This window comes from Perna viridis, chromosome 1 (assembly GCF_037379345.1).
Source record: "Perna viridis isolate PV_CMFRI_1.1 ecotype Kerala chromosome 1, ASM3737934v1, whole genome shotgun sequence".
Classification (NCBI taxonomy): Eukaryota; Metazoa; Mollusca; class Bivalvia; order Mytilida; family Mytilidae; genus Perna; species Perna viridis.
The window spans coordinates 20,877,444-20,904,138 of NC_142445.1; the positions used below are offsets into that span (position 1 = coordinate 20,877,444).

The 26,695-nt window shown below is 31.4% G+C and overlaps 1 protein-coding gene across 5 annotated transcripts in view; it reads right to left on the reverse strand.

The window, feature by feature from the left end:
• Positions 1 to 767: 767 nt before the first annotated feature.
• Positions 768 to 26,695, reverse strand: part of LOC148627724 (N-fatty-acyl-amino acid synthase/hydrolase PM20D1.2-like) — a 33,286-nt gene continuing 7,358 nt past the window's right edge. For 2 of the 5 annotated variants that reach the window (XM_088577488.1, XM_088577453.1), the window contains exons 2-11: positions 22,688 to 22,920; positions 21,917 to 22,003; positions 19,853 to 19,989; positions 19,135 to 19,254; positions 17,408 to 17,483; positions 15,027 to 15,088; positions 13,914 to 13,992; positions 10,313 to 10,384; positions 6,040 to 6,205; positions 768 to 5,517 (exon numbers count right to left, since the gene is read on the reverse strand). In XM_088577488.1, coding sequence (XP_088433614.1) covers positions 5,288 to 5,517; positions 6,040 to 6,205; positions 10,313 to 10,384; positions 13,914 to 13,992; positions 15,027 to 15,088; positions 17,408 to 17,483; positions 19,135 to 19,254; positions 19,853 to 19,989; positions 21,917 to 22,003; positions 22,688 to 22,920 — 1,262 coding nt within the window. In that variant the 3' untranslated portion in view covers positions 768 to 5,287. The remainder of the gene's footprint in view (positions 5,518 to 6,039; positions 6,206 to 10,312; positions 10,385 to 13,913; positions 13,993 to 15,026; positions 15,089 to 17,407; positions 17,484 to 19,134; positions 19,255 to 19,852; positions 19,990 to 21,916; positions 22,004 to 22,687; positions 22,921 to 26,695) is intronic. The other 3 variants (XM_088577478.1, XM_088577468.1, XM_088577460.1) reach the window with 3 other exon arrangements.

Genomic DNA, 26,695 nt, shown 5'->3' on the forward strand with positions numbered 1-26,695 from the left:
AAAGATCTGTTGATTGGCAGGTAAATTGAAAATAGCAATCATCCGCTGGCAACAGAATAAATAAGGTTGCACTAGAAAATGTTTGCTTCTAGCAACCGAATTGTAAATAGATAATATCACATAGGTGAATGCTAAGAAGATTAGCACTTAAATTTAGATAGATCAAATGCTTATTGAAATATTTTTACGTTCATAATAGTCCTAGCAGATATAACAACAATCTAGAGAGATAAATATTAAAGGCGTAACGACATGCTGAACTGTTTCTAAGATGATCAGCTTAGGTCATGTGACCGAAGATGTTTTTAGTTATGTATTTTTGATGTTCTTGAAATGAATGTTCTGTTTGTTACAACTGTAATGTATCATCAAAACTTTCGTATTTGTGATGAACGAATACTGACTTACTGAACTATAAAAAGCGCAGGCTACTTGTAGTGTCTATAGCATATACATTGAATTTATACAATTGTTGAATTGCAGTGTTCCACTCGTTAATAATTCTAAAGTAACTGAGGACAAAAAAGGCATACCAACCCTTAAACTTCATGTACATGCCAATTAAAGTAAATGTAATCCGACATTGTCACCCTTCTCGTATATTGATATTACACATCAATGTCCGGTATTGCATATAACTTGAGAGAAGGGCAATATGGTCTGAAGAATGTCGGTCATCTTTTAGCCCGGTCATCATCCCTAGGTTACGAGTACGATCCGTTTTTTTTTATACCACTACTTTAATTCATAAAAAAAATTACAGTAAATAAAAAAATATATTTTATTAAAAAAATTTATTGTAGCACAATAAGTTGAAAAAAAATCACATACCGAACAAAACAAAACTTATAAATAAATTTGACCAATGTAATGTCAAAGAAATTCTACATAATTTACTATATGCAGTAAGAACGACAATCTAATTTTGATTTCGGGAAAGTTTTCATGTGCAGGTACCAGTATCGTATTGCATATCCCTGAGCGGGTGTACGAAACATGGATGCTATAAAAATAGTGCATTTTCTTTTTGCCTCTCTACAAACTAATGTTTGGTCAAAAGATATGAACAATGACTTAAAAAATAGAGCAAACATCACATTGTAAGATGAAGAACTTTTTTAAAAGAAAATCTAACATAATATCATAAAAATGTTCCACTGAAAAGGTTGGTTTGGTGAGTGCAAAACGAAAGTGAAAGTAGGGAAAATGGCTATTTATAGTTCAAGACTACTTTTCTGTCCAATCTTCGTGGACTCACCCTATGTTCTTTGCGGGAAATTATTTTTCACATGTCCTTAGAAATGCTACATAAGTGAAAGTTTTATTGAATCAATTTACATATTTTTTTTTTAAATCCTAAAAATATGCACTTCACTATAGAAGTCTATGGGAAAATTAATACGATACTGAGACCTGCATTTTAATGAATCGATTTTCTACGGCGACTTTCTGTATACAAGTGTCTGTTTAATATCATAGCGATATGATCTGCAAACCCTTCCTCCGAAATTACATGGTTGTTCCATAAGAGCTACATGGTTTACGTGAATGACAATATAACATAAAATGTCTGTCTTTACAAAAAAAGTAACTTACAGGGGGACTGATTGATATTAAAAATTCAAAAAAATACCAGCAACTTAATAAAACGATGAAAAAAAGTCTACTGCACATTTACATAATTTTGATTTCTGTGATGGGCAACAATTAAGTATTAGATTTCTAAACAAAAGTAAGTTTTCCTTTTGGATTTATTTACATTTTTAATGTAATTCTTCCAACATAACCACAAAAAAATGGGCTCGAATTCGAAGTTTATGAAAGTACAGTAAGAATATTAATTTTGCATGCAACATTTCATAAACACTTTACAAAATGCTATAAATCACACCAAAATGCCATTTCTGATGTTTTGTAAAATTCTATCCATAAAAAAAACAATAATTATTCCAATCAATACTGCAGGGGACCTTAGCATGTCAATTTCTGTTAGCATCAAGATTGTTCTTATCAAATTCCAACATTCATCACAATGGGTTTTAGAGGCTGTAATGTCAAATCTTTAGATCAAAACTGAGATGGAACCGGAATATTTGAGACAATAACAACTATTTATGACAGTCCATAAAGACAGTTAATTAGAGGATGCACTTCTTTGTGAAATGTACTGAATAATAAATGTCTCATTGACACAGAAGTTGAACAACCGGATTTTTTATTCCTGTATTCACATAATTCAACACTGTTCAAATGTCACTCAAAACCGGTATTAATTTCATTTTGTTGATAGTTATCAAAAATGTATCTATTTGTTTAATACCAAATTTACATGTGTGGTAAAGTTATACTTGGCGCTATCTCTGGAAAGTAGCTACTGGAAAAAGGGGGGGGTCAAAGAATGTTTGAGTCACGCTTCTGCACTCAAACATCACTTTTATCTATTTAAAATTTCTCTAACCAGTATGAACTATGTATAGTAACATAAAAATAACAGAAAGTAAATACTTGTTATTTAAATTGAAATGTATGGATTGATAGGAACTTAGGCCAACAAAATATGTCTGTTTCCTGCTACCCTATAGCTATCTATCCTATTTTAGTACTGGGCGCTTAATGGAACTCTTGTGGTTTTGAACTCAAAATTCAATTTTATACAGACAAAAGTGAGTTTTGTTCAACAAAAATGAGTTCAGATAAACAAAATTTATAACATACTACAAATTTAAATTTTGTCATACAAAGTAATCTTTCAGTGGACAAAAGTTACTTTTGTCATGACAAAATTCATTTTTGTATCACAAACTTTACTTTTGTTACCTAATTTGAATGTTGGGTAACAAAAGTCAATCTTGTATGCAAATTAGTTTAGTTTGGATTCTGTGAGCTAATTTGCACACAAAACTGATAAATATTATGACAAAATTTCACAAAATTGAATTCTGTCATAACAAAATCACTTTTGCATGCAATTTAACACAAAATTCACTTTTGTGTCACATAAGTAAATTTTGTATGCAAATAATGAGCTATTCTGCAAAAGTAAGTAATACCTAATAAAGTATTACTTTTGCAGAATAGTGCATCAACCGTATGATATGCCCTTGCTCGAAGTAATCAGAAACCTCAAGATCCACGATTACTATATCCAATGAGAGGCCTTCTTGAAAAATCACGATGAGAGAATTCATTTGCATACCAAAAGGATTCTGAAAACTAATTTGCATACAAAATTGACTTCTGTAAAACAAAATTGACTTCTGTAACACAAAATTGACTGCTATGACACAAAATTGACCTTTGTGACACAAAATTGACTTTAGTTATTTAATTTTACATATCAGGTAAGAAAAGTCACAATTTTCTATGCAAATAAGTTAATATTTGCATACCTATTTGACAAAAATGAATTTTGTTATTACAAATTGGAAGTGATCAACATAAAACAAGTCTGTATAACATAGTTTTGTACGACACAAATGATTTTGTTACAACAGAATTCAATTTTGTTTACACAAAATTGATTTGGATTACAATAAGATCAAGTCCCATTCGGTGCCCTGTATTTTAGTGCCTTCTCCAAATAATCTACAGTAATTTGGCCCTAGCACCACAAAAGTCTACCTTGTTTCCACATTACTTAATGTAAAATGTTTTTGAAAAAAAAAATATAATAGTTTCTCTACTTACTTACTTTCTTTTTTTCTTGCTGGTAGCAGGAAACAAGACTATTCTTTTCTAGGCCTTACTGTAAAAATGCTCTAAATTTTTGGCATGTAGTAAGTCACAATATCAATATATCAAATTATCCCATCCATCAAATTTTAAAAAATCATCAGATGCATTTTTGCCATTTAAAGAGCATTTACTTTGCAAACAAAGTTCAGAAAAAAATGAAAAAAAAATAAAATGAGCTTTCTTTCAACAAATATTATTTACTGTCATTCATTGGCTTATCATATACACAATTTGTTTCTCAATTCCCCTTTCTGGTATCATGGTAATTGGTGTGTGAATACAATTCATATAACACTTATTAAACACTATATTAAAATAATAAAGTAAAATGTTGTTGACTTATTCACCGAAGTCCAACATGATATTTGTATTGTTGAATCTAAATCTTGGAAAAAATCTTTATTTTATTAAGTTTTGGATATTATGTGTACTTAAGTAACCCCTAGTCCATTTCAATAACAATCTTAAAATTTGGCAAAGGCTTAAGATTTCTAATTTTGAAATTTGAGATTTTCTTCTCTTCGAGAAATATGAGTATTTGGCATTTTGAAGTCATACAAAATCACAAATCACTTTTAATAACTGTGCAGGGGTGGGTCCTGGTGAGGGCATAATGGGCATACACCCCCTTTCAAGAAGAAAAAATACCCCAAATAATAATAATTTGCTAAATATTGTATTGAATATGGCAATGTATCATATTCAATCATTAAACATGTCATAATCTGGTTTCCTTTTATACTGATCATCGTAATTATGCCTTCCCTTCATAAAATCCTGGATCCGCACCTGCTGTGCAATACAAAAATATCATCTATTTAGTCTAAAGGGGTATATTTGTTTACACAAGTTTCCAGCCCTACAATATAGAGATAGTAACTCAAATTTATAATTGCTTATTAAACAGACTTAATGGCCAATTTTATGTAACCTACAAAAAAAAATTACTGGTACACTGTGAATATATTTAAATGTTGAAATGACGTCACAAATATTGGTTCTATTTAACTTTCAATTAATTTTTGTGGAAATTTGAAGGTTTTGATCTGGAAATACTGGCCACATGCTTCTACAAACTAAATATTTGTCAAAAGAGGCTATGATACAATATCCTCTAATTGTTGGAATATTTAAGTTGTCAAAGTACATGGCAGAAATCTTCAGCAGAGAAAAACGTAATGAAATCAACTTTTTCTCCAATTTGATAAAAATGACATTTTTTACTCCATGTTGAATAATGTTTTCATGCTATGCATGAATAAACTGCAGACAACATTTTGTTGACAGAATAAGCATACATTTTACTTTATACTATGCTAAATCAATACTGATTTGACTAAATTTATTTTCAAGGCCAAATTTGATACAAATAGAACATAACCCCTTTCCTCTGACCCTGCCATCCTAATTTTTTTTTACATTGGTTGTAGAACCTAATATATGTCCAAATAAAACAAAAATGTGTGTAGGAGGGTCAGAGGAAATTTGGACTACAATCTATCATGTTTCCCAGCTGATATCTTCAGCTATATATCACCATACCTAATGAATGCTATAGTTCATCTCCATGTTTATGCAGTATCTGTAGACCATTCTGATCAGCATTAACCATTATATGGTAATAAAAATTTATCGCTTGTTCATAATTTTTTATAGATATCCTCTCATTGACACCATGGAAACGTTTTTCATCTCCCACAAACATAACTGTAGGACTAAACCTGTATATGTTATTGGTAAATTGTTCATAGTGTCTCGTGTCTGTGTTTCCAATCATAATACCTGCAAAAATTATTGATAAAGAATAAATCTTTACACCTTTAGATCAACATACTTTTATCCTGTGTCTTTTCAGGGGAAGTTACAGGTATTTCTATTCTTCATTCTGTTTCTTGGTTCAGTGAATTCCATTTATTTGCACACCCTACTTGTCCAAGAATTTTATGCAAATAACCAAAATATGTGATTAACTGCCATGTGATTAAGTGGAATTGCCTGTTATATCATTTTTATACAGAGAAACTTGCTTGATTTAAATTATGTGATTTGTACAGAACTTGACGAAAAGACATCTTAGCTGGACCTTAAATAGATAAGGTTTAACCAACACACATTTTATTTCTGCATAGTAAAGTAAAAATGTGAAAAATCTAAATTTTTACAAATATAAAGACCAGATTTCCACTAACTCTTTTTATTTTCAACAATTTTGTCCATTCTTTTTAGCGCTATGAAGTTTTGAAGGAAAAACAAAATAAAATTGATTTCCACTACATTATATCATATCCCTGAAGTAAGCCCTACCTGGTGCTGTAATAGCGTTTGCCCAAATTTGTCTGATGCTATTACTTATAGTTTGGTAACCAAAATCATTTTCACCAGATGGTGATCCAGGCTGTGGGTCCATATAGCTATCAACAGTAATATCTACCCTTTCATCATTGATAACAGATCTATCATACTCTATAACCTATAATATAAATTCAGTTAGTAAGAAGTGGATCCAGGGAATATTGGAATTCCCACTTTTGTTGGAAAATTCTGTAGAATTTGTACATTTTTTTTAGATTTGAATCACTTTTTCATAAAATTTTTAGATCTGTCCCTGTTAGTTATGTTAAAAAACTAGTATTGTACAAATCTAATGTACATGTAATACTAGTAGGTAATGGTTTTGAATGACTATAGTGGTTTAAGGTAAGTTTGGAAAAAATGTTTACTGAGCTATGGAATTTGAGTAACTTTGACAATATGAAAATTACTGAAGGGACAACCTCCAGGTGAGTTACATGCTACATATAATTGCCATTAACAATAATAATAAAACCTTATTTATTATTATATATTTTTTTATTATTCAAACATATTTGTCAAAGATAGAATATTCAAGCAAGATATTTAGCTTTATAGGTAAAGCTGCATCGAAATGGGTGCTCTCTATCTTAAAGACCAAAGTGTCTGTCCTATCATCAACCTTTGTAATAATCTCTTGTTAAATTTGGATAAAAGTACCATTCTGTGTATTAATCAGGCACAGAGTGGCACATCATGTTTCTCCATTTGGTCTTGTTTGCCTCAAACATATTCAAGTACATCTAGAAAACAACTATAAAGCTATTTAAATTTATCCTGAAGAATTGTTGACATAGATATTTTTGACTGCTTATATAAGGAAAAAGTTCGAGAACATTTTCCAGCCATTTTTCCATAGTGCATTTCAAATAAATTTCACCTATTAACATCTTATAAAGGCAAATTTTACAAGCACTTCGACAGTAATTTCTTGAGGTTATGAGGTATAAAAACTTGGATACTACAATACAATCTTTGGATTTTCCCTTCATGTGCCACACCTTATACCCATTTTGCCTATTCTTAGATGGAGAAGTATTTAAATATTAAGTAGCTGTCTTTTTAAGAATCATGCAAAATCTGAAAAATGTGATACATCCCCAAAAAGGCTACATATTTTTATTTTTGTAGTTGTTTTATGGGTGTATATTATAAAATGTGTAATTATTCATTCAAATCTGCCTGCTCTTTGGAGATAATCAACATTGAAAATCCAATAGGTCTCACTAACCACTTCCGCGTCAAATGGCCATCCCCCCTATGTAATACCAAAAACACACTGAACCTAGACCTATGCATTGTAAGTGCATTATTTGTGTGTATTGTGATTAAAAGTAGTCAAAATAAAGCTGAGAATGTGTACTTTAAAATCATACATGTAATTAACTACAAAAGTGTATGAATATTGTTTACATGTGTGAGTAATTTGCCTCCATGCTGTCAGTTAGCAGAAAAGGTAAAAATGTTGATTTTCAGTATTTTTCAATCAAGTAAATTTTGTGAAGAATTTCTACGGACATCGTACCATTAGAGTAATGCATTATTTTCCAAGCTTTGCAATGGTATGCAACTTTAAGGTGTCATTTGTCCTGGGAATTCACAGTAAAATATTGAAAATTATTTGTTTAACATGTAAAGTAATGGAAACATTAGAAGTGGTTAGTGAGACCGTAAACTAAATTATGGCATGTTTCAGAGAAATGCATAATTTGATGAAAATTGCCTTTCCTGGTCAATATTTCCATTTTTACATAATATCAGTATAGTGATAGTGGTAATCTGGCTATAGTTTAAGAGGTGCATTGTGCAAGATATTGTAAAAAATAACATAGCAACAAGATTTTATTAATAAAACTGACTCATAACTTGACGTCATCCCTGAAATACCTAACATTACCGCTTGGGATATTCAAAGTACTCAAATGGTCATACAGCACAGACTAAGAATCACACAGTGATGAAAAAGATATGATATAAATTGTTGAAATCTGTCCTTTTTTCATAATGATAAATGATATTTACTATTACAACTTCTTGAATTATCATAGATATCAAGTTGGTGTGACAAGTTGGTTAAAATTGTCATTTTTTAGTTATTTAGGGAAAATACCACTGAGAGGCATGATATCAAAATGACCATTTCTTTGTAATCCTATGTCTGATTTTGTTAGTTTTGGTCTTATTAGACTCATAATACCACAAGCTTTCATAAAATGTAAAAAAAGAAAAACATAAAAACTCATAAAATGTTTTTAAGGTCTCACTAACCACTTCCGCATCAAATGGCCATCCCCCCCTATGTAATACCAAAAACACACTGAACCTAGACCTATGCATTGTAAGTGCATTATTTGTGTGTATTGTGATTAAAAGTAGTCGAAATAAAGCTGAGAATGTAAAATCATATATGTAATTTACTACAAAAGTGTATGAATATTGTTTACATGTGTGAGTAATTTGCCTCCATGCTGTCAGTTAGCAGAAAAGTTACAAATTTTGATTTTCAGTGTTTTTTATTCAAGTAAATTTTGCGAAGAATTTCTATGGACATTGTACCATTAGAGTAATGATTTTGAAAGCATTATTTTCCAAGCTTTGCAATGGTATGCAACTTTAAGGTGTCATTTGTCCTGGGAATTCACAGTAACATATTAAAAAATACTTGTTTAACATGTAAAGTAATGGAAACATCAGAAGTGGTTAGTAAGACCAATAAATTCTTTTGTATTTGAGTGTCATTTACAGAGTTATCTCCCTTAATTTTGAAATCTACAGTGCAGTCTATATAATTTTTAAATCCTAAGAACACGGGTTACATGAAAAAACTGGATGTTAGTTTCTGTTTACTTTGGCAGTTCAAACAAAATAGCAAAAATAAAAATATGTGGCTTTTTACCTATGAATCAAATTTTGCAAGATTCTTAGCTAGAGTGCTACTTTCAAAATTATGAGGAATGACTGTAATATTTAGTCTGTTTATTTGAAATAACCTGAATGCCCATAATTACTTCATCGACATAAAAAAATATATTCTTTAATTGGAACACATTGTACCACTTTTTGTTAATGGATCTCATGACAATCATGATAAAGTTTCAATACAATGAAGTGACCTTACAAAATTGAAGATTTTATTAATAACACACCTCACTGTTCTCACCACCACCTCAGTTACTTTTCATAATGATAACACAAATGGATGCAAATAAAAACATTTTCACACCAACAGAAGTTAAAAATTCATAAAATTATGACAACAATCAGGATTAACAACAAGCATTAAGGTAGATCAAACTTCAAACAACCATGGGTTGATTATTCTTTTAATGCTTATTACAAGTAACGGTGTTCCAGGATATGTCTATAGTATGTGAGCACAACACACAACTTTGTAGAAATACCAGTAATCCAACCCAAGATTTTTATGGAAAACAATGTAAAAGAATTATTTCAATATTGGTTTAACCTTGTAGCTGCTAGCATTTTTTATCTTTCAGTGATACCAGCATTTTGTATTTTTTTTAATTAGCTGCTTATCGCCAATTTCAACTAGTTTGATGGTACATACCATTCACCTGATATATCCAATTGATAAAAACATACATTAATGGTTTAATATTAGTAACTGATGGGAGTTTCTATGAAGTAAAACAGTAATTAAAGCCACAGGATTTCTACTGAACCTTTCCATATGGTAGCAATATCTGTATCTTTCTTTAACTGTCTATAATTTCCCTTACTTCACCTGCATTTTTTTTATTTTTACAGCAGAATCTGAAATCCAAGTTCTCTGGACTCTTGCATAATCTGACATGTTTTGCCAACTTTAAAAATTCCTTTATTGATTTCGATATTTGTTTTCAACAATTTGATTAACTCGGCAGAATTTTCTGGTCCCTAACTATGTAGACAAAGTGTGTAGACAGGTATAAAAGTACTATACATGTGGATTTTATATTTGCTAGCTGGATTCCTTCTTATCAAAAGTATTTTTCTATAAAATTAACAATTTAGCAGTGGTTTTTCATGTATGTAAATTATTTATCACTTTTTACACCAATATCTATTTAAAGTGGTACTTAAAAACAAATTATAAGGATGAATCATTAGTTATTAATATCAGTTCACTTATAAATATAATCTTAGGCCTATAAATCTGCCAGAGCCAAGGAAATTGAAACTGACATTGAAATCTATGATCAATTATCAGCTGATTACGACCTACCTCCTTCACTGTTTGGGCTGGGTGTATCCTATGGTTAACGTAAGCAGTGGCATCTGAAGGTAAAACATTTGCCTGTAAGAAAAGATAAAGTTCAGGTAAGGTCTACTCTAATAAACAGTCAGGTCTGAATGAACTGGATTTTGAATTCATCAATGAAATTAATACAGCTTATCTTTTACTTTGTAATCATAGTAACATGAACAACATGAACACCCTTATTGTGCTAATTATGCACCCACTCATTCAGGAGGTTAACATCAGACAGCAACATAAATCACTTACAACACATGCCCTATTTATATAAAGCAGCATGTCAAATATTGAATCAATCCTCCAGTGGAAACAGGAAATATCTATGATAAAAGTATTCTCTGTCATTCAATACAATGAAAAATGGGAAAGTCCCTAGAAACAGGAAGTTGATGTCAGACAGCACCCAGATTTATTACAACTTATTCCCCATCTATATAAAACAACATAATAAATTTGAATTCAATTCCTCCGATTGGAGCTAAAATTTTGTGACAAAAATTTGGATGGACAGAAAGACGGATTCACAGACATTGTGATTCCATTTTACCATTCACTTATTGAGTGGGTGTATAACATGCTTAAATTTTGCCCATTTTATTACTATTGAATCAATATACAAAACATTGACTTATTTAATTAATATCAAAATTGATGGCAATGCAGCCATTGTGATCAAAAGTTTTGAAATGGTCATTCAGAATTTCAATGAACCATTCTGTAATATAAATGGTAAAATTCTGGAATAATTTTTAACTTGAATGTAATTAATAGATCCTAAACTCTGATCTCTGACACTTAATAGATGTGTGGCCTTGGGTTAACATTTTCATCCTGGTAGGGTTGTCTCTTTGACATATTCACCATACCAACTCTCTTTATATGAAACACCAGTTCAAGAGACCAGACATGATATTAGAGTATACCATTTTTCCTACACAGACAGACAGAATGTGAATGATCTTTCCCCATCACTTTCCTCTATTGATGAGATAAATGATATAGCTTAATTTAATCTGCAAAATTTTACTGCTGATTTATTATGGCAGATGCATTAGGAAAGTACATATCACTCGACATATGAACCATATAAATTGATAAGTTTTGATCCATGCATTTCAAGAACAAGTACAGACATTAATCAAACTGAAATAAAGTTTCCCATATTTTTTTAGTACATTTATCTGGTCAATTTCCATTATAGTTGAGGAACAGAGCCACACTAGTTAAGTCTAGTACAAGATGTTACCAATGATCATTACTAGTGTCAGAGTAAGCTTATAACAATCCCAACACAATAAATAAAAAAAAAAACTCCCATTAATTTTTTTGTTAAAGGCAAACCATTTTTATGTCACTTTCTGACAAATTGTTTAAGAAGTGGTCCATATGACATTATGCATATTTACTGTATTAATACCTATAAACATTCATCATAATATATATATTGAGGAGTTCAGATGAAATTGCACTTTTGAGATGCTAGCTTGTAAAATCCTTTAAAATCCGTTAGTTGTATTATCTCTAATCAATAGCATCTAACAATTATCATCTTCATTTATGCACATGTTTATGCCTAATATTCATCATTATCCATTAAGGGGCTTAGAATGTTAACATGTAAATTTCTTAATGATCCACTCAGCAGTTTGGAGTTGATGGTAAAAAATATGAAATAGGTGTGATACATTTATAATAACTTCACCATAGTGGAATATATTGGAATTATATGTGTTATTCTACAAATTTTCATATCCACAATTTACTCCCTTGGATCTTATGCACAAATATTTGTTGAAACATCTGCCATAAGTTCAACTTTTTACAGTCTATTTCATCTTCACTTTGTATATTTTTTCTGGAAACATTTTTTTTTGCAAAAGTTTGATAGATCAGATATCAAAGCATTAAACAATGTATCATTTTGTATATATCAACTTCAAATAATGAAGCACACAGTGAAATAAAAAATGGGGAAATGTAAACAAGACAGCCTACAAAGCAGCAATAGACAAATTATGCAAACACCAAGTTTAAGTTGGGATTTGCTGAAGATAAGGAGGTGTAAATTTACTTTTAAGTAATATACTTCATGACATTTATGTGTTACATTCAATTTGAAAAGTCCTACCTTGAATTAATCATTTAAGAAAGTCCTATTTTGACCCTACCATTACACATGGTAACTATTGTAACCAAACTAACATGACTCCACCATTTAACATAGTCACAGATATAACAGTCCTACCTTGCCCCAACCATTACACATAGTTACACATATAACAGTCCTACATTGACCCCAACATTACACATAGTAACAGATATAACATACCTACCTTGCCCCCACTACACATAGTTACATATATATAACAGTCCTCCCTGGACCCGACATTACACATTGCAGGCACGAATCCAAGGACTGGTGTGTCCGGTGTATGCCCCCTAAACTTGAATCCTGGATCCGCCTCTGCATTGTAACACCCTGGACCCAACATTACACATAGTTACAGATGTAACAGCCCTACCTGGACCCCACCATTAAACATACAGATATAACAGTCCTATTTTGACCCAACCATTAAACATAGTTACAGATGTAACAGTCCTACCTTGAATCAACCATTACACATAGTTATAGATATAACAGTCCTACCTTGACCCACCATTAAACACAGTAATGGATGTAACAGTCCTACCCTGACCCCTTCATTAACATAGTTACACATATAACATACCTACCTTGACCCCATTATAACAAATAGTTACAGATATAACAGTCCTACTTTGACCCCAACATTTCACATAGTAACAGATGTAAAAGTCCTACCTTGACCCCATCATAATACATAGTTACAGATATAACAGTCCTACCTTGACCCCACCATTAAACATAGTTACAGATATAACAGTCCTACCTTGACCCAATTATAACACATAGTTACAGATATAACAGTCCTACCTTGACCCCAAAATTACATATAGTTACAGATATAACAGTCCTTCCTTGACTCCGCCATTAAACATAGTAATGGATGTTCCAGTCCTACCTTGACCCCATCATAAATAACATTTATGTGTTATATTCAATTTGAAAAGTCCTACCTTGAATTAATCATTTAAGAAAGTCCTATTTTGACCCTACCATTACACATGGTAACTATTGTAACCAAACTAACATGACTCCACCATTTAACATAGTTACAGATATAACAGTCCTACCTTGACCCAACCATTACACATAGTTACAGATGTAACAGTCCTACCTTGACCCCACCATTACACATAGTAACAGATGTAACAGTCCTACCTTGACCCCATCATAACACATAGTTACAGATATAACAGTCCTACCTTGACCCCACCATTACACATAGTAACAGATGTAACAGTCCTACCTTGACCATACCATTACACATAGTTACTGATATAACAGTCCTACCTTGACCCAATCATTTCACATAGTAACAGATGTTACAGTCCTACCTAGACCCAACCATTTCACATAGTAACAGATGTAACAGTCCTACCTTGACCCCATCATAACACATAGTTACAGATATAACAGTCTTACCTTGACCCCACCATTAAACATAGTGACGGATGTAACAGTACTGATCATAGCATTTGTTGCTGGTTTCTGGGACAAAATCCTGAAATTGTACATATTGACTACGTATTGGTACTTCTCTTGTCCTGTAGGGAAACCTAGCTGATTTATTGTGGTAAATTTCAATTTAATGATTTTAAAGAAAGCAAATTAAATTTTAAGAAATAGGATGCTACACCATTTATGCCATCAATCTGAGAAAAAAATAATTGTTTATAATTTAATTTTTTTTTTTAAGTGAAGAAGTAAAAACTAACAGAATCAGTCCTTAGTTTTCACCAGAGATGTTCTGAATGGCTTTTATTAATAGAAATCAACATTACATGACTCTCATTCATCCAGTAAGAAAATACTCACAAAAATAGCATTTTTCATGGAAAACACATGACAGATCAGTTCTATTTCTTGCTTCAATATATTTTACGATAAAATTATTTGAAAGACACAAAAATATCTTTGTTGACAATAAGTCATATTTAAAATTTCCTGAGGTTCGTAGAACAGCAGGAAATATTTGTATAAAAATTGCGTAGGAATATTTTATTTTTTGGTCACATATTCTACTAGATAGTGTGGGAAAATTTTCTGTTAAAGTCACTCTCTACCCGACAGTCGTTCTCTCAAGTCTCTTTCAATATTTTTAAATACCGTCCAAAGTATTACTCTCAACGCAACTATTGCATGGGTTCTGGACACAATTTTCCAATTTCTATTATCAATAGTTTTCAAGGTTTTCCTGGCTGTCAAAGTCACCTGTGACAGAGGTTCGTTCTGTTTTAATTGGTTATTAATTGGACCCATTTGGATTTTTTCCATTTCATGTAACATTGACATACATTTTCTGTTAATTGATCATGTTATTATATGTAAGATTGTGAATTTATACTGAGAATAAATCCAGTGTCCACTAGCTGTCAGGGTCATCGGCAATACGATATATTGTTTTTTCATTACGTTTTTAGTAAGAAAGATTTAGAAGATTAGTTTTATACTTAGACATTTCATATTAATTTAAGAAGGTCACTAGCTTTTCCATTTTAACCACAAACTATATAACTGGATTTATTTCATACTTACCAAGAAACTACAGGTCCAAATAACCAGAGATTAGACATAACCACTCTTAATGGCAGGGGCATCTAAATTCAATGAACAAACCAAACAAATATAATCCTCTACATATTTAAAAATTGGACATCTAATAGAACACTGAATGATACCATGCCATATTCCAAGAAAGATTACTCTACTGCATAAAGATTAAAAAAATGGCAGGAAAAAGGAAATAAAAATAAACTTTTAACTTTCTCTAGACTCCAATATTTCCAAAAAGAATTAACTTTCACAATTCTTTATTATTCAAAGAAAGATAATTCCAATTCTTCCAAAGCAAACAACTTTTTTTTGTAATGAATCCGATCAAACTGAAATTCAAAATTGATCTGTATTTCATGATACTTAATAAACAAAGCTTAAAAAAAGATCCTTCAATATCTTCTAAAGATGTCATCTGGAAACCATAGGGGGGAGGGAGAGATAGACAGAGTGACGGGAGGAAAACACCTTACAATTACCTAGATTACCATTATTATGATAATTTAAAAATCCATTTTATCCAAACTGGGCCATGGCAAGCACTTTTTAAGTTTATGAAATCATTTTCCTGGGGACTTGCAGTCAAATTTTGAAAAAAAGTATCACAGTTTCCACACCTTAAAAGTTTCTCAATCATGCTTTCTTACTCCATTTAAAGAATACATGTTCAAAGAATCAAATCAAATGTATGATCATAAAATATACTGAAGTATTGTTCTCATTAAGCAGACTTAATATTTTAGATATCTCCCCTTGTAAGCATTAGATCTGTAATTTTACCAAAACATACTTTAATCATATAAAGTGTCATTGAATGTAATTTAGGATGTTTTCAAAAAAACTCATAAAGTTCTGTTCACACATTTGATTTGATTCTTATTTAAAGGTTAAGTAGAAAAAGTTTTCCCAGTTCTCAAAATTTAAGCACCTTTACTAGTACTTAACGTAGATCATACCTATAACACAGAGCATTTTTTCTGTCATCTAGCAAAATCAAACAGGCATATGTATTTTCAATTAACTACTAGTATTTCAATGATGTAAAAATAATACGTTCATATATTTAACAAGAATTTTTTACATAAAAGTTACAAATATGAACTGTAAAAAGGGCTTTTAAAATGGGAGATAATAGACGGGAAAATTCTTTCAAAGGGGAGATTATTAGCAGGAAAATTACCCAAAAAAGGATCGGTAACCCCCTAATTTCTTTTTGAAATATATAAAAGAGTGTCAATAATAGTTCTTTATATAAATTCATAAAAAAAATTTATCTACTAGTTTTTTAATGGTATAGGAAATAGTGAAAGTTCCCTACAGAATTTATATTAATGTAAAAAAAAATGCCTTTATTGAGACTCAATTATCTGGAAACCAAGTATTGATCTGGGTAAAAAAATTGATTTCATATTATTAAAACAATATGTTGTGATTTTATTTTTGTTTTCTGATTTTTTTTAATTAAGAATTTTAAGATAAATACTGTCAACTGCCAATCAATTGCACCATTTGTACTTTACATGTATGCTTTTAAGTGTATTGGGATAGCCCAATGAAGTAGTTCTGTAGTTTGGGGGAAGGGCTAAAATACCAAGTTAGGTTATATCAAATGGATAATATTGCTGGATAATGCTGAAATTTAAATTTCACAAACTTTTAAAATATACATATAAACTGAGAAATGTTTGCCTTGTCTATTTCACATAGTTTCTGTAACTGATCTTCTTTCACATAATTTTACATGTTTTCTCAAATTTCATTATGATATTTTCCTGACAGCACAATTTTTGCATTACAAATCTGACAAAGATAGTAGAAATAAAAATGCAGTGAAAATTTCACACTTTAGAGTATTCCTTACTTACAATATCTGTGTGTTAATGAGCATGGGTATAAACAATTTTCCTGCTACACTCATGGGGATTGGTAAAGATATTTTTCTTACCATGCTCATGGGGATGGGTAGATATTTTTCCTGCCATGCTCATGGAGATGGATATAGATATTTTTCTAGCCATGCTCATGGAGATGGATATAGATATCCATCTCTGCCATGCTCATGGGGATTGATATAGATATTTTTCCTGCCATGCTCATGGGGATGGGTAAAGATATTTTCCTGCCATGCTCATGGGGATGGGTAAAGATATTTTCCTGCCATGCTCATGGGGATGGCTATAGGTATTTTCCTGCCATGCTTATGGGGATGGGTATATAGATATTTTCCTGCCATGCTCATGGGTATAGATCTTTTTCCTGCCATGCTCATGGGCATGAGTATAGATATTTTCCTGCTATGCTCATGGGGATGGGTATGGATATTTTCCTACCAAGCTCATGGGTATAGATATCTTCAGGCATACCTCATGAGCTAAGTGTTCTAACATTTCTTTTTCTGGCCCATAACCTAACATACTGGGTAATGGATTGTCCTGTATTCTAGAAAAGAAAACTTAATTGTCACTGCTTTAATATCTAAATTTTATAGTAAACAACTTTGTTTGTTGGGGAGGGTATAATTAAACTTAAGCAAAAGTTATCAATAAAAGTTTATCAGACGGGTCAAGATAGCCCATCAAATTACAAAGAACCAATTAAAATACAATGTTTTGTTTAATATTCACTGGGTACCAATTTTGGAGGTTTTTGTGAGTGGCATAGAACCACAAAATCAAGAATCCAATGAACAATAATAGTTATAGTGTACCTTTAACAGATGTATCATAAGTGTAATTTGTGGTTCATTATGGTGTATCCAACTGCACCATGAAAACTGATTTGTTTACCTTGTCATAGCTTTTCTTTCCTCTTTCTTCTACCCCAGACATGACATTTTTATTAACAACTTGTAGTCCATGGGCTGGGAGGGTCCACTGTGCACCCCTCACACTCATCAACTTAATGGTGATTTTTAGGTACCCAATACTGAATCAATTTGTCGCAAAAATAATATTCTCAGATTCTGTTTTAGTATAAGCCAGTATTTGTACCCCACTGGGTCAAAAAGCCAAGATTTTTGCGACTCCATTGCATGAGCTTCTAAGCCTACCTGGGATAGCATGTGTAAACAAACTAAACCATTTTAGGTATCATCATGTAGCATAGAAGTATAAATTGTGATAATACTAAACAGAAAATACCAAATAACCCATTTTTGACTGAAGCATTAATACTGTAGGTGTTTTGACATGGAAAAATATGTCAATTTAAGCGATTTTTCGGCGGGGTAGGAGTAGGTTTTTTTCATTTTACTGTAAAATCCAAGGTGTTACAGCAACTTTCTAGGTCTCATCATAAAGCTGAGACAATGGGCTACATGATTATACATACACATGTCAATTTACTTTGTTCTGTAGAAAGAAGAAGTTTGTAGAATAAAAAAACTTAAAAAATTGATATTTGCCTCAACGAGGTATAAAAAGTAGCCGAAAAATACAAAAATGCTTCAATTAATTTTTTTGTGACAAAAAGATTCATAACTGGGAGGTAAAAGGATACCTGAAAATAAAATCATATATTGGTTGATGAGTGGGGGGTGCACGGGGGGTTATCTCAGCCCACGTACTATTGGCAGATGTTTCTAAAAAAGCAGAGGACACTTACCCTACTGGTCCAGCTTGTGTTTCTTTGTATGTGTATTTTGTTTACTTCATGTTCTTTGTTTAATGATTTCCACATAAATCTTGGTTCCCATGATTAATCTTTCATTGGAAAATGAAATCAGTTATGTATCTGTGAACACCCATACCCTTTTAAATGCAATGCTGTGAAACAGATATCAGCAAAAACCAAAATTGCTCAACAATTTTTTTTTACTTAAAATTCTAAGAAAAAATAAGGATGACTTTAACTTTAACAGATCCATCATTTTTTTTACCAACAGAGCATAATTTCAAGTACGGATAGAAATGTTTTTTTTTCCTCCTTCCACATGAACTGATACTCACAAAAATAAATGAAATCATAGTGTGTGGTTAACATTTAAGTCTGAAAAATGTTTTGCTTGATTTTCAGTCTGACTTTTGAGTATGAATGGCAGCCATCTCTATCATCAATAAGATCTTTTTATATGCATAAAAATCTATCTTACTTAGTTACTGCTCTAGCTAAAACACTGATGGCAGTTTCCTTTAGTGGCATAGAAGAATGACCAGCCTCTCCTTTGACATGCAATTTTAGTGTCAGATATCCTTTCTCTCCTGTACCAATTCTAAAATGAAATTAAATGGTTTGCTAAGCATATCAAAGTAGTGTTAGATTCAGCATTTCAAAACATAGATAAAAAGTTCTAGATTTGGCTATTAAAGAAACCCTAGAAATCAATTTTTAATTTAAATTAAAGGAATAGATAGTTGGGCAAACAGACAGAGATAACAGTTTAAGGAAAGATTCAGCTCATCAAAACCCTCTAACAACAAGTCTACAAGTCAAACTTAAAAGAAATTGGTTAAGATCAAATTCCATGTTTTCGGCCTCATTTGGTCCCTTATTGCTTACTTCATTTTAGCATCAGTTTTTGGTATGAAAACTTGAGGTACAATTTAATACAGATCTATTTACTTATATTAAAGTTAATGGATAAACACCAAAATCCAACAGACAAGGAGTATATATGTAATATATGTTATAATACAAGTTAAAACAATATACAACCAAATAATGTTCTGGCAAAATAGTATTTGTTGCCAAACTTTGAGGATGTGCATTACACATTATTAAAGTGTGAAATAAATGCCTACTGGTATGAGTGAAATATAAACATAAAAAAAATCTTACAAAATACCGTGCATAATTGTTTTAAGTCTTACAATGCAACGGCCTTCTTTATTCCAGGCATAAAACCATTTGTAACAGCAAGACCTTCATCCAACAGGAACTCTAGTTTTTTCAGTCCCCGGGATTGCAATTCAGCACCAATAGCATGGGCTCCTTCGAGTCCAGATAACTAACAAAAAATAACAGTACCTTGATCATGATATAATGCAATATTAAAAAACAATCAGTAAATATATTTCATTAATGGTAGCATTTTTTAAGTGTTCAACTTGTTTGTTTTTCAAATATACATATTTGTACATGAATGGAATTTCATGGCATATGAGATCATGTTGATGGTGCACTTGAAACAGATATCGGTTGAGGCAGATGGCCAATGTTTATAATTTGTTTTCAAATGTCAATGTTAGTTTTGCAATTCTTTTCTAAAAGTAATTTTAAATTCAATTTATAATAAAAATGATAACTGGAAAGAGTGAATGAACAAAATATGATCATGTGTGCCAAAGACCACCCTGATTAAATGAGTGCAAGGAACTCATTCCTTGCCACAAATAAATCTTCAAGTGTTCTTGGCATGAGAAATTATTTGTTATTAATGCTAGTCAAATGATGATCCTTTTTAATATATAGATTTTCCCAATTATTATTTTCAACATCATTGTTTTGATTTTGTGATTGGCGGATTGATATTCTTGTTGTGACATTTTGGCGGAAGAGAACCTGTGAGTTAAATTACAAAATTTACTTCACATTCAATAAATCACTGCTATCTATATACAAGTAATAGTACCTCTTTTAAATACAAGCAAGTCATCAATTTCATAATTAAAGTAATGTCCATTCTGTTATTATAAAACATTCCTTTTAAAATACATGTAGAACTTTCCAATGAAAAATTTGCAACTGCAAGACTTGAGAAATAAAAATTTATTGCACCAGATATGTAATTTCATTTCTAATAATATGCCATCTGGAAAAATACAGCATGGTTGCAATGAATAGATCATATGACTGATGCTTTACTGATTATGGTTTAATTATGCTACTGTAGATATTACATTAATTTCAGGACAAAAACAGTTGATCAATCAAACAGACCCTGCTTTGTTCTAGCTAGTCCAACACTTTGATCTGGATCATTATTGTGCCGGCCCAAAGAAGCAACCACTAGAAAAATGGGCATGCACCCCTCAGATACAATTATTCTGACTCAAAGCCAAAGTTGTCACTATATCCCTTTAAATACCCCATGCTGGGGGGTGCAGTGACAATACTAATTTTAAGTACATAGTGTGACTCGACCTGGGATCAAACCCACAACCTCCAAAACATGAGTTGAGCATGCTACCCTGAAATTACTGAGGAAGTTATAGATCAAATGGCATAACATAACATATCTTTTATTCCCAAATCAAGAGCTCACAAAGAGCAAAAAGAGCTTTACACCAAAGAAGAAAAGACCATGAATGATATATAATGACACAATAAAAGAACAGTACAATCATTTTACACAATATGAAACACTATATATATATGAATGCATAAATGTAAGTAAAAAGGTGTGTAATAAACCTTAATATTGCATGAATTCTTACCTTTACAAATATTAAACAGTCTACAAACATTCTACAAAATATTTGCCAACAATGTCCTTTGTAAATAGCAAATGTTCAAATTCATTTTTTTTAAACTTACTTTTATTTAAAACCTATTTTCACTGGCACAATGAATAGAAACAAGCATTCTGAGAGTTTTGCTTGGCAATATAAAACCCCTTAAGGAAGAAAAGTCTGTTGAAGAGAACAGAATGCAAACTTCATATATAATTTGTTAGCAAGGTAGGATGATGAAAAAAAAAGACTGGAAAACTTATCTGCTGGACTGGTGGACAGACAGACATAATGTAAAACCTAACGTCTCCTTCGGCAAACTAAAAAAAATATAACACTGGAATAGCTGTTATTGAATAACAGGAAATACAATTAGTTAAAATAGACTCCAAAAGTATTAAATCAAGACTGTAAATATCAATTTTTTTTTCAATGTTAATCATCAAAACTTGGTTATAATAAGGGAGATAATTAAATACATACCTCTTCATCATGACCATAAGCTAGGTAAAATGATCGAGCTGGTTTAAACCCTTTGGACAGCAGGAACTCCAATGCCTCTAAAATACCCTGTACATATAAAACTACATGTTGTAATAAGAAAAAAGTTATATTGACAGATTGGAAAGAGTAATCAAGGCTATAGCGGTAATAAAAAGAATGTAATCCAGGGACAAAGATCAGACATGGAATACAGACACACACAACAAAGTCATAAAGTAACTAAAATCATACATACAAAGTAACAAAAGTAAATGAGCAACTCAAGACTCCACTAAAAACTGGGAGCATGGACCAGGTGCACCGGTAGGGTAAGCGTCCTCTGCTTTTCTAGAAACACCCGCAAGAATCTCTATAACAAGATTTTATACATGAAAAACCCACCAGGGATGAAGAGGAAGTGAAATTAAATTCATTATTGATATCCATGCAATCAATAGAAACTTTTCAAAGCTGCAGAGAATGTAAAAAGTAAATTAAAGTAGTCACTGTCTATCATTTCATAACTTCATAACTTCATTAAAGATATTAGATTGAATTGACTAATTCATTAATAATTGAAAATAAAGAAGTTGACAAACTCAATGTAAATGTGCAGTAATAAAAATTCTGACTGTACAATTAAGAAAAAAACACGCCTCAGCTTTACAGACAAGCACACATGTTGTTGATTAATAAACTTATTCTTTTTAATTTTATCAGAAATTCAAAACATATAAGCATTTAAAAAAGTGATTCAATTTGTAATCGTACCATCACACCATGTTTAAAATCAATGGAGCCTCTAGCATATATGAAACCATCTTTAATTTGAGCTTGGAATGGAAGTAATTCCCATTCATCCTCAATTGCTGGTACAACATCTAGATGTGCAGCTAACATGTATGGTGTAAGGCTTCCATTGGTCCCAGTCACTGTGTATAATCTGCTGTAATTTGCTATGGTTTCAACTTTCACAATGGCAGATGAATGAATAATAGGGAAGTCTGCATAAGGAAAGAAAATACATATAAAAATCCTGTTTTAACGGTTAAAATTTTAGGTCAAAATCATTTTGGAAACATGGACTATCAAATATACAGCTGACTAGAGAAATTACAGTCAAACTTGCAGTAAGTCACCTTATCACAAGTGATTTTCTAAGGGAGATAATTTTTAAAATCATGGTCACATAAGTCTGGTGGTCTTTATATCAAGTTCAGCACTACAGTCATTGTATATATAGTCTTTTTACAAAAGTTACTGTGAAATTACTTTTATTCATGGATACCATTTTTGTTGATTTGTTTCTTGGATTCTTGAATTTGTTGTTTTGATGTTTTCAGTACAAACATCAATGGAAATCTCCTTTTCATTTGGAACCAAATTTTGTGGTTTGACTTACTGACAAAACCACGAAAATTACAACCCCACAAACAATAGTACTTCCACAGTATTGCTTAATACAGGTGGTTGAAAGGATAGTTTGACTTTACACATACATATACATGTGAATATCCTGCTAGGAGCTGAAATTTTTTTGTCAAAAATTAACATTATAAGGCCAAAAACATAGTATGTGTGTTTTCTATAACACCCATAAAAGAGTAATCAAGGGAACCAACAAGATTCTAGCAGAAAACAAAACAATGCAATCCAGGGACCAAAGACCAGACAAAGAAAGCAGAAACACACAACAAAGAACATAAAATAACCAAAACAATGTGTACAAAGCAAAAAAAGTAAATATTGGATATATCATAAACTTCATAAGATATCTTATAACTTTTATAAAAAAAAATCTTATAACTTTTATAAGAAATCTTATAAAGTATAAGAGATATCTTGAACAAGGAATAAATAAAAATATGACATGCCATAGGATACACCATAACGATCCATGAAATTATGATGACAACCATAAATCTTCTGTAGTGTTGACTTTAATTTTGTAGCAGCATAACCATGTTCCAGAAGCCTAATTTTAAGAAGTCTTGTGCGGTACAAAAAGTTTGAATAATTACAGCAAGCTCTGGCATAATGTATGAGTTGTGATATGAAAAGATGAAAGAAAAGTTGGCAATACAAATGTATGCCATATTATGGAATGAGGTCATCATGTATGTTGTATAGTTATCTTTTTCCACCGATTTCAAAGTGTAAAAATATAGAAAAGGTAGGAAGGGCTTTATTATTTTACTTTTTCTTTTTTTTTTACATTTTGAGTCAATATGGGAGAAACATTTTGAGTATAACAATGCTTAAATTGCAAAATGACCAAAACAATCATTAGAGTGCCCTGCTTTAAGCTGAAAAAAAAATAGGGTGGGTAGGGAAAAAGGAAACACAAATCTTCCTCAATTCAAAAAATTGAATGATTATGTCTATACGGAAAATGGATAATGGTTAATATGTCAAAGAGATAACAAGACCACCAGCATGAAAAATGTCAGCTCAAGGCCACCCATTTGTCTTCAATGAATGACGAGGAAACCCTCACACTACAGGGCAGGCTGCAGTTAGCCCCAAAACTACATTATATATGGATACAGCGAAATAGTTGTCCCTATATACTCCAGCAACATTAAAGTAAAATGACAGTGAAAACAAAACAAGACTGCCTATCCACTTACATTAAAATGACATAACTAGATTCCTTCAAATAGGCTTCACATTTAGATTCACCAATCTTGGTATGATAATATCCGTAACCATACAAATGTGTACAACAACGTTTGCAGAAAAAAATATCTATGAGTTAAGTAAGCCCCAGATAAGAAAACAGCTCCAGGGATTAGGAGTTAAGATGTTGCTATTTAAATTAAGATGTTAAAATATTTCTATCTGTTTAACTGTCATTGAATAAAAGGATTGATGGGAAATTTGATAAAAAGGCTTGATAATGAGGACACATTCATTTGGAGTAAATCACAGCAAGACAGGAACATTATATCAGTTCGTTTTAGTGTGAAGATTTGTAAGAACAACTAAGGCTTTAAATACTAAACAAAATTCCTGATATTCCTGATCAAAATTCCTGATATTCCTGATCGAAATTACTTTATAAACATTTATTAATAACTTAAATGACATACATTAAAACAGACTCCAATTTTTTTTTTATTTAGACAAAACCCAACATATCAATGTACAACTAAAGAAATAGTGCCGAATTCAGTTGGTTTCCCCTTACTCTACCTATCAATGAAATTGGCCCTAACTCAAATAAATTTATTGCCATTCCCTGACAAAATTTTTTTTTTCCAAAATGACATTTTGCACTTCTTTGATGATGGTTCCTACAGAATCATATTAACTTTGGGAAAAAAATGTCCTGACCTACCAACCCAAAGCCAGCAGCTAGGGGTGGGTAAGGGGAAACAAACATTATTTTAAGTGCGACTTAAATTTTAGATGATTGTAGACGATATTCGGCAGACTATTATGAAAATATAAAATGTATAAAGATGCATGTCTAATTATATACAATTACATCCATATGAGGAGGTGAATATCCAAAATTGTCACCCAAACTAGGGTTATTTCCATGAGGACTTCTGCCCGAGGGGAATAAACTCAGTGAGGTTGACAATTTTGGATATTCACCGAATTAGAATGCCATAATTGTTTTATTATACTGAACAAAGGACTGACAAAAAATGTATACTGAACAAAGGACTGACAAAAAATGTATACTGAACAAACAAAGGACTGACAAAAAATGCATGGTTATTCACCTGCTCTTGTATTTTTTATGGGTTATTCACCAGTGAATAATAGGGTTATTCAATGATGGCATGAATTCTTGGGGTTATTAAACCTTTCTTGCGATTAAATCAAAAAATATCCAAATTAACCTATGTCATGTGATTTTATTTCATCCAATAGAATTAACCCTTTATAATGTAAAGTATAATAATAGTAAATTATTATATTTCTCCTGACTTCTTGAAATTTTTTTCAAGCATGACACAACTCAGGGATGTGGAAGTTTGATCTCCTAATTTTTCAATTAAGTGACTAAAAATAGTAATGTTTTCCTGTATTTTGAATAATATAGTGTGAAAATATTGTATTGTCAGCATCCTGATGTCTAAATGTTTTTTTTTATTAGGCAAAAAAAAAATATATGTTTCATGCTACTCTACCTTCCCTATTTTTTTTTTGTACCTACCCTAAATATGTTATGGCCAATTTTGCTCAAGAACTATTGGAATCTACATAGTTTCCCCATTAACTTAATGTAATAAAATGATTTCCCTACCTACCTACCACAATTCTGTTCTTGATGGTAGCAGGAAACTAACAATAACATGTTTTGGTCTTACATGCAATATAATCACTGTCAAGCTGTAGTTCAACCAAGTAATCTTAACTTTAATTTTAAAATTTGTCAAGCATATTTGATTTATACATGTAGTCCCTGTTGTTGTTTTTTTTTCTATTTTTTGTTGTTGTTGATAGTCACAGAATGTTCAGAAAGATGAAATCATACATCTGATGTCTATCATGGATGGCAGGCAGACTTGTCATTTTTATTCAGGCTTTATGTTAGTGCAAAGGTATGACTTTCATATAGAGAGAATGAAAATAAGGCAGTTAGCCATTTGCTTATTTGAAAAACTTGAGGAATTAGACATGTTAAGTTAAAATCAACTCAATTGTTAAATGCAGGAAATGCTTTTAATAGCATTTTCATGGCCTGAACCAGAATTTTGCCTATGGCAACATTTTTTAAATTATTTTCAAAATACTTTTTTCCGACCCCATGTCCCATTTTTA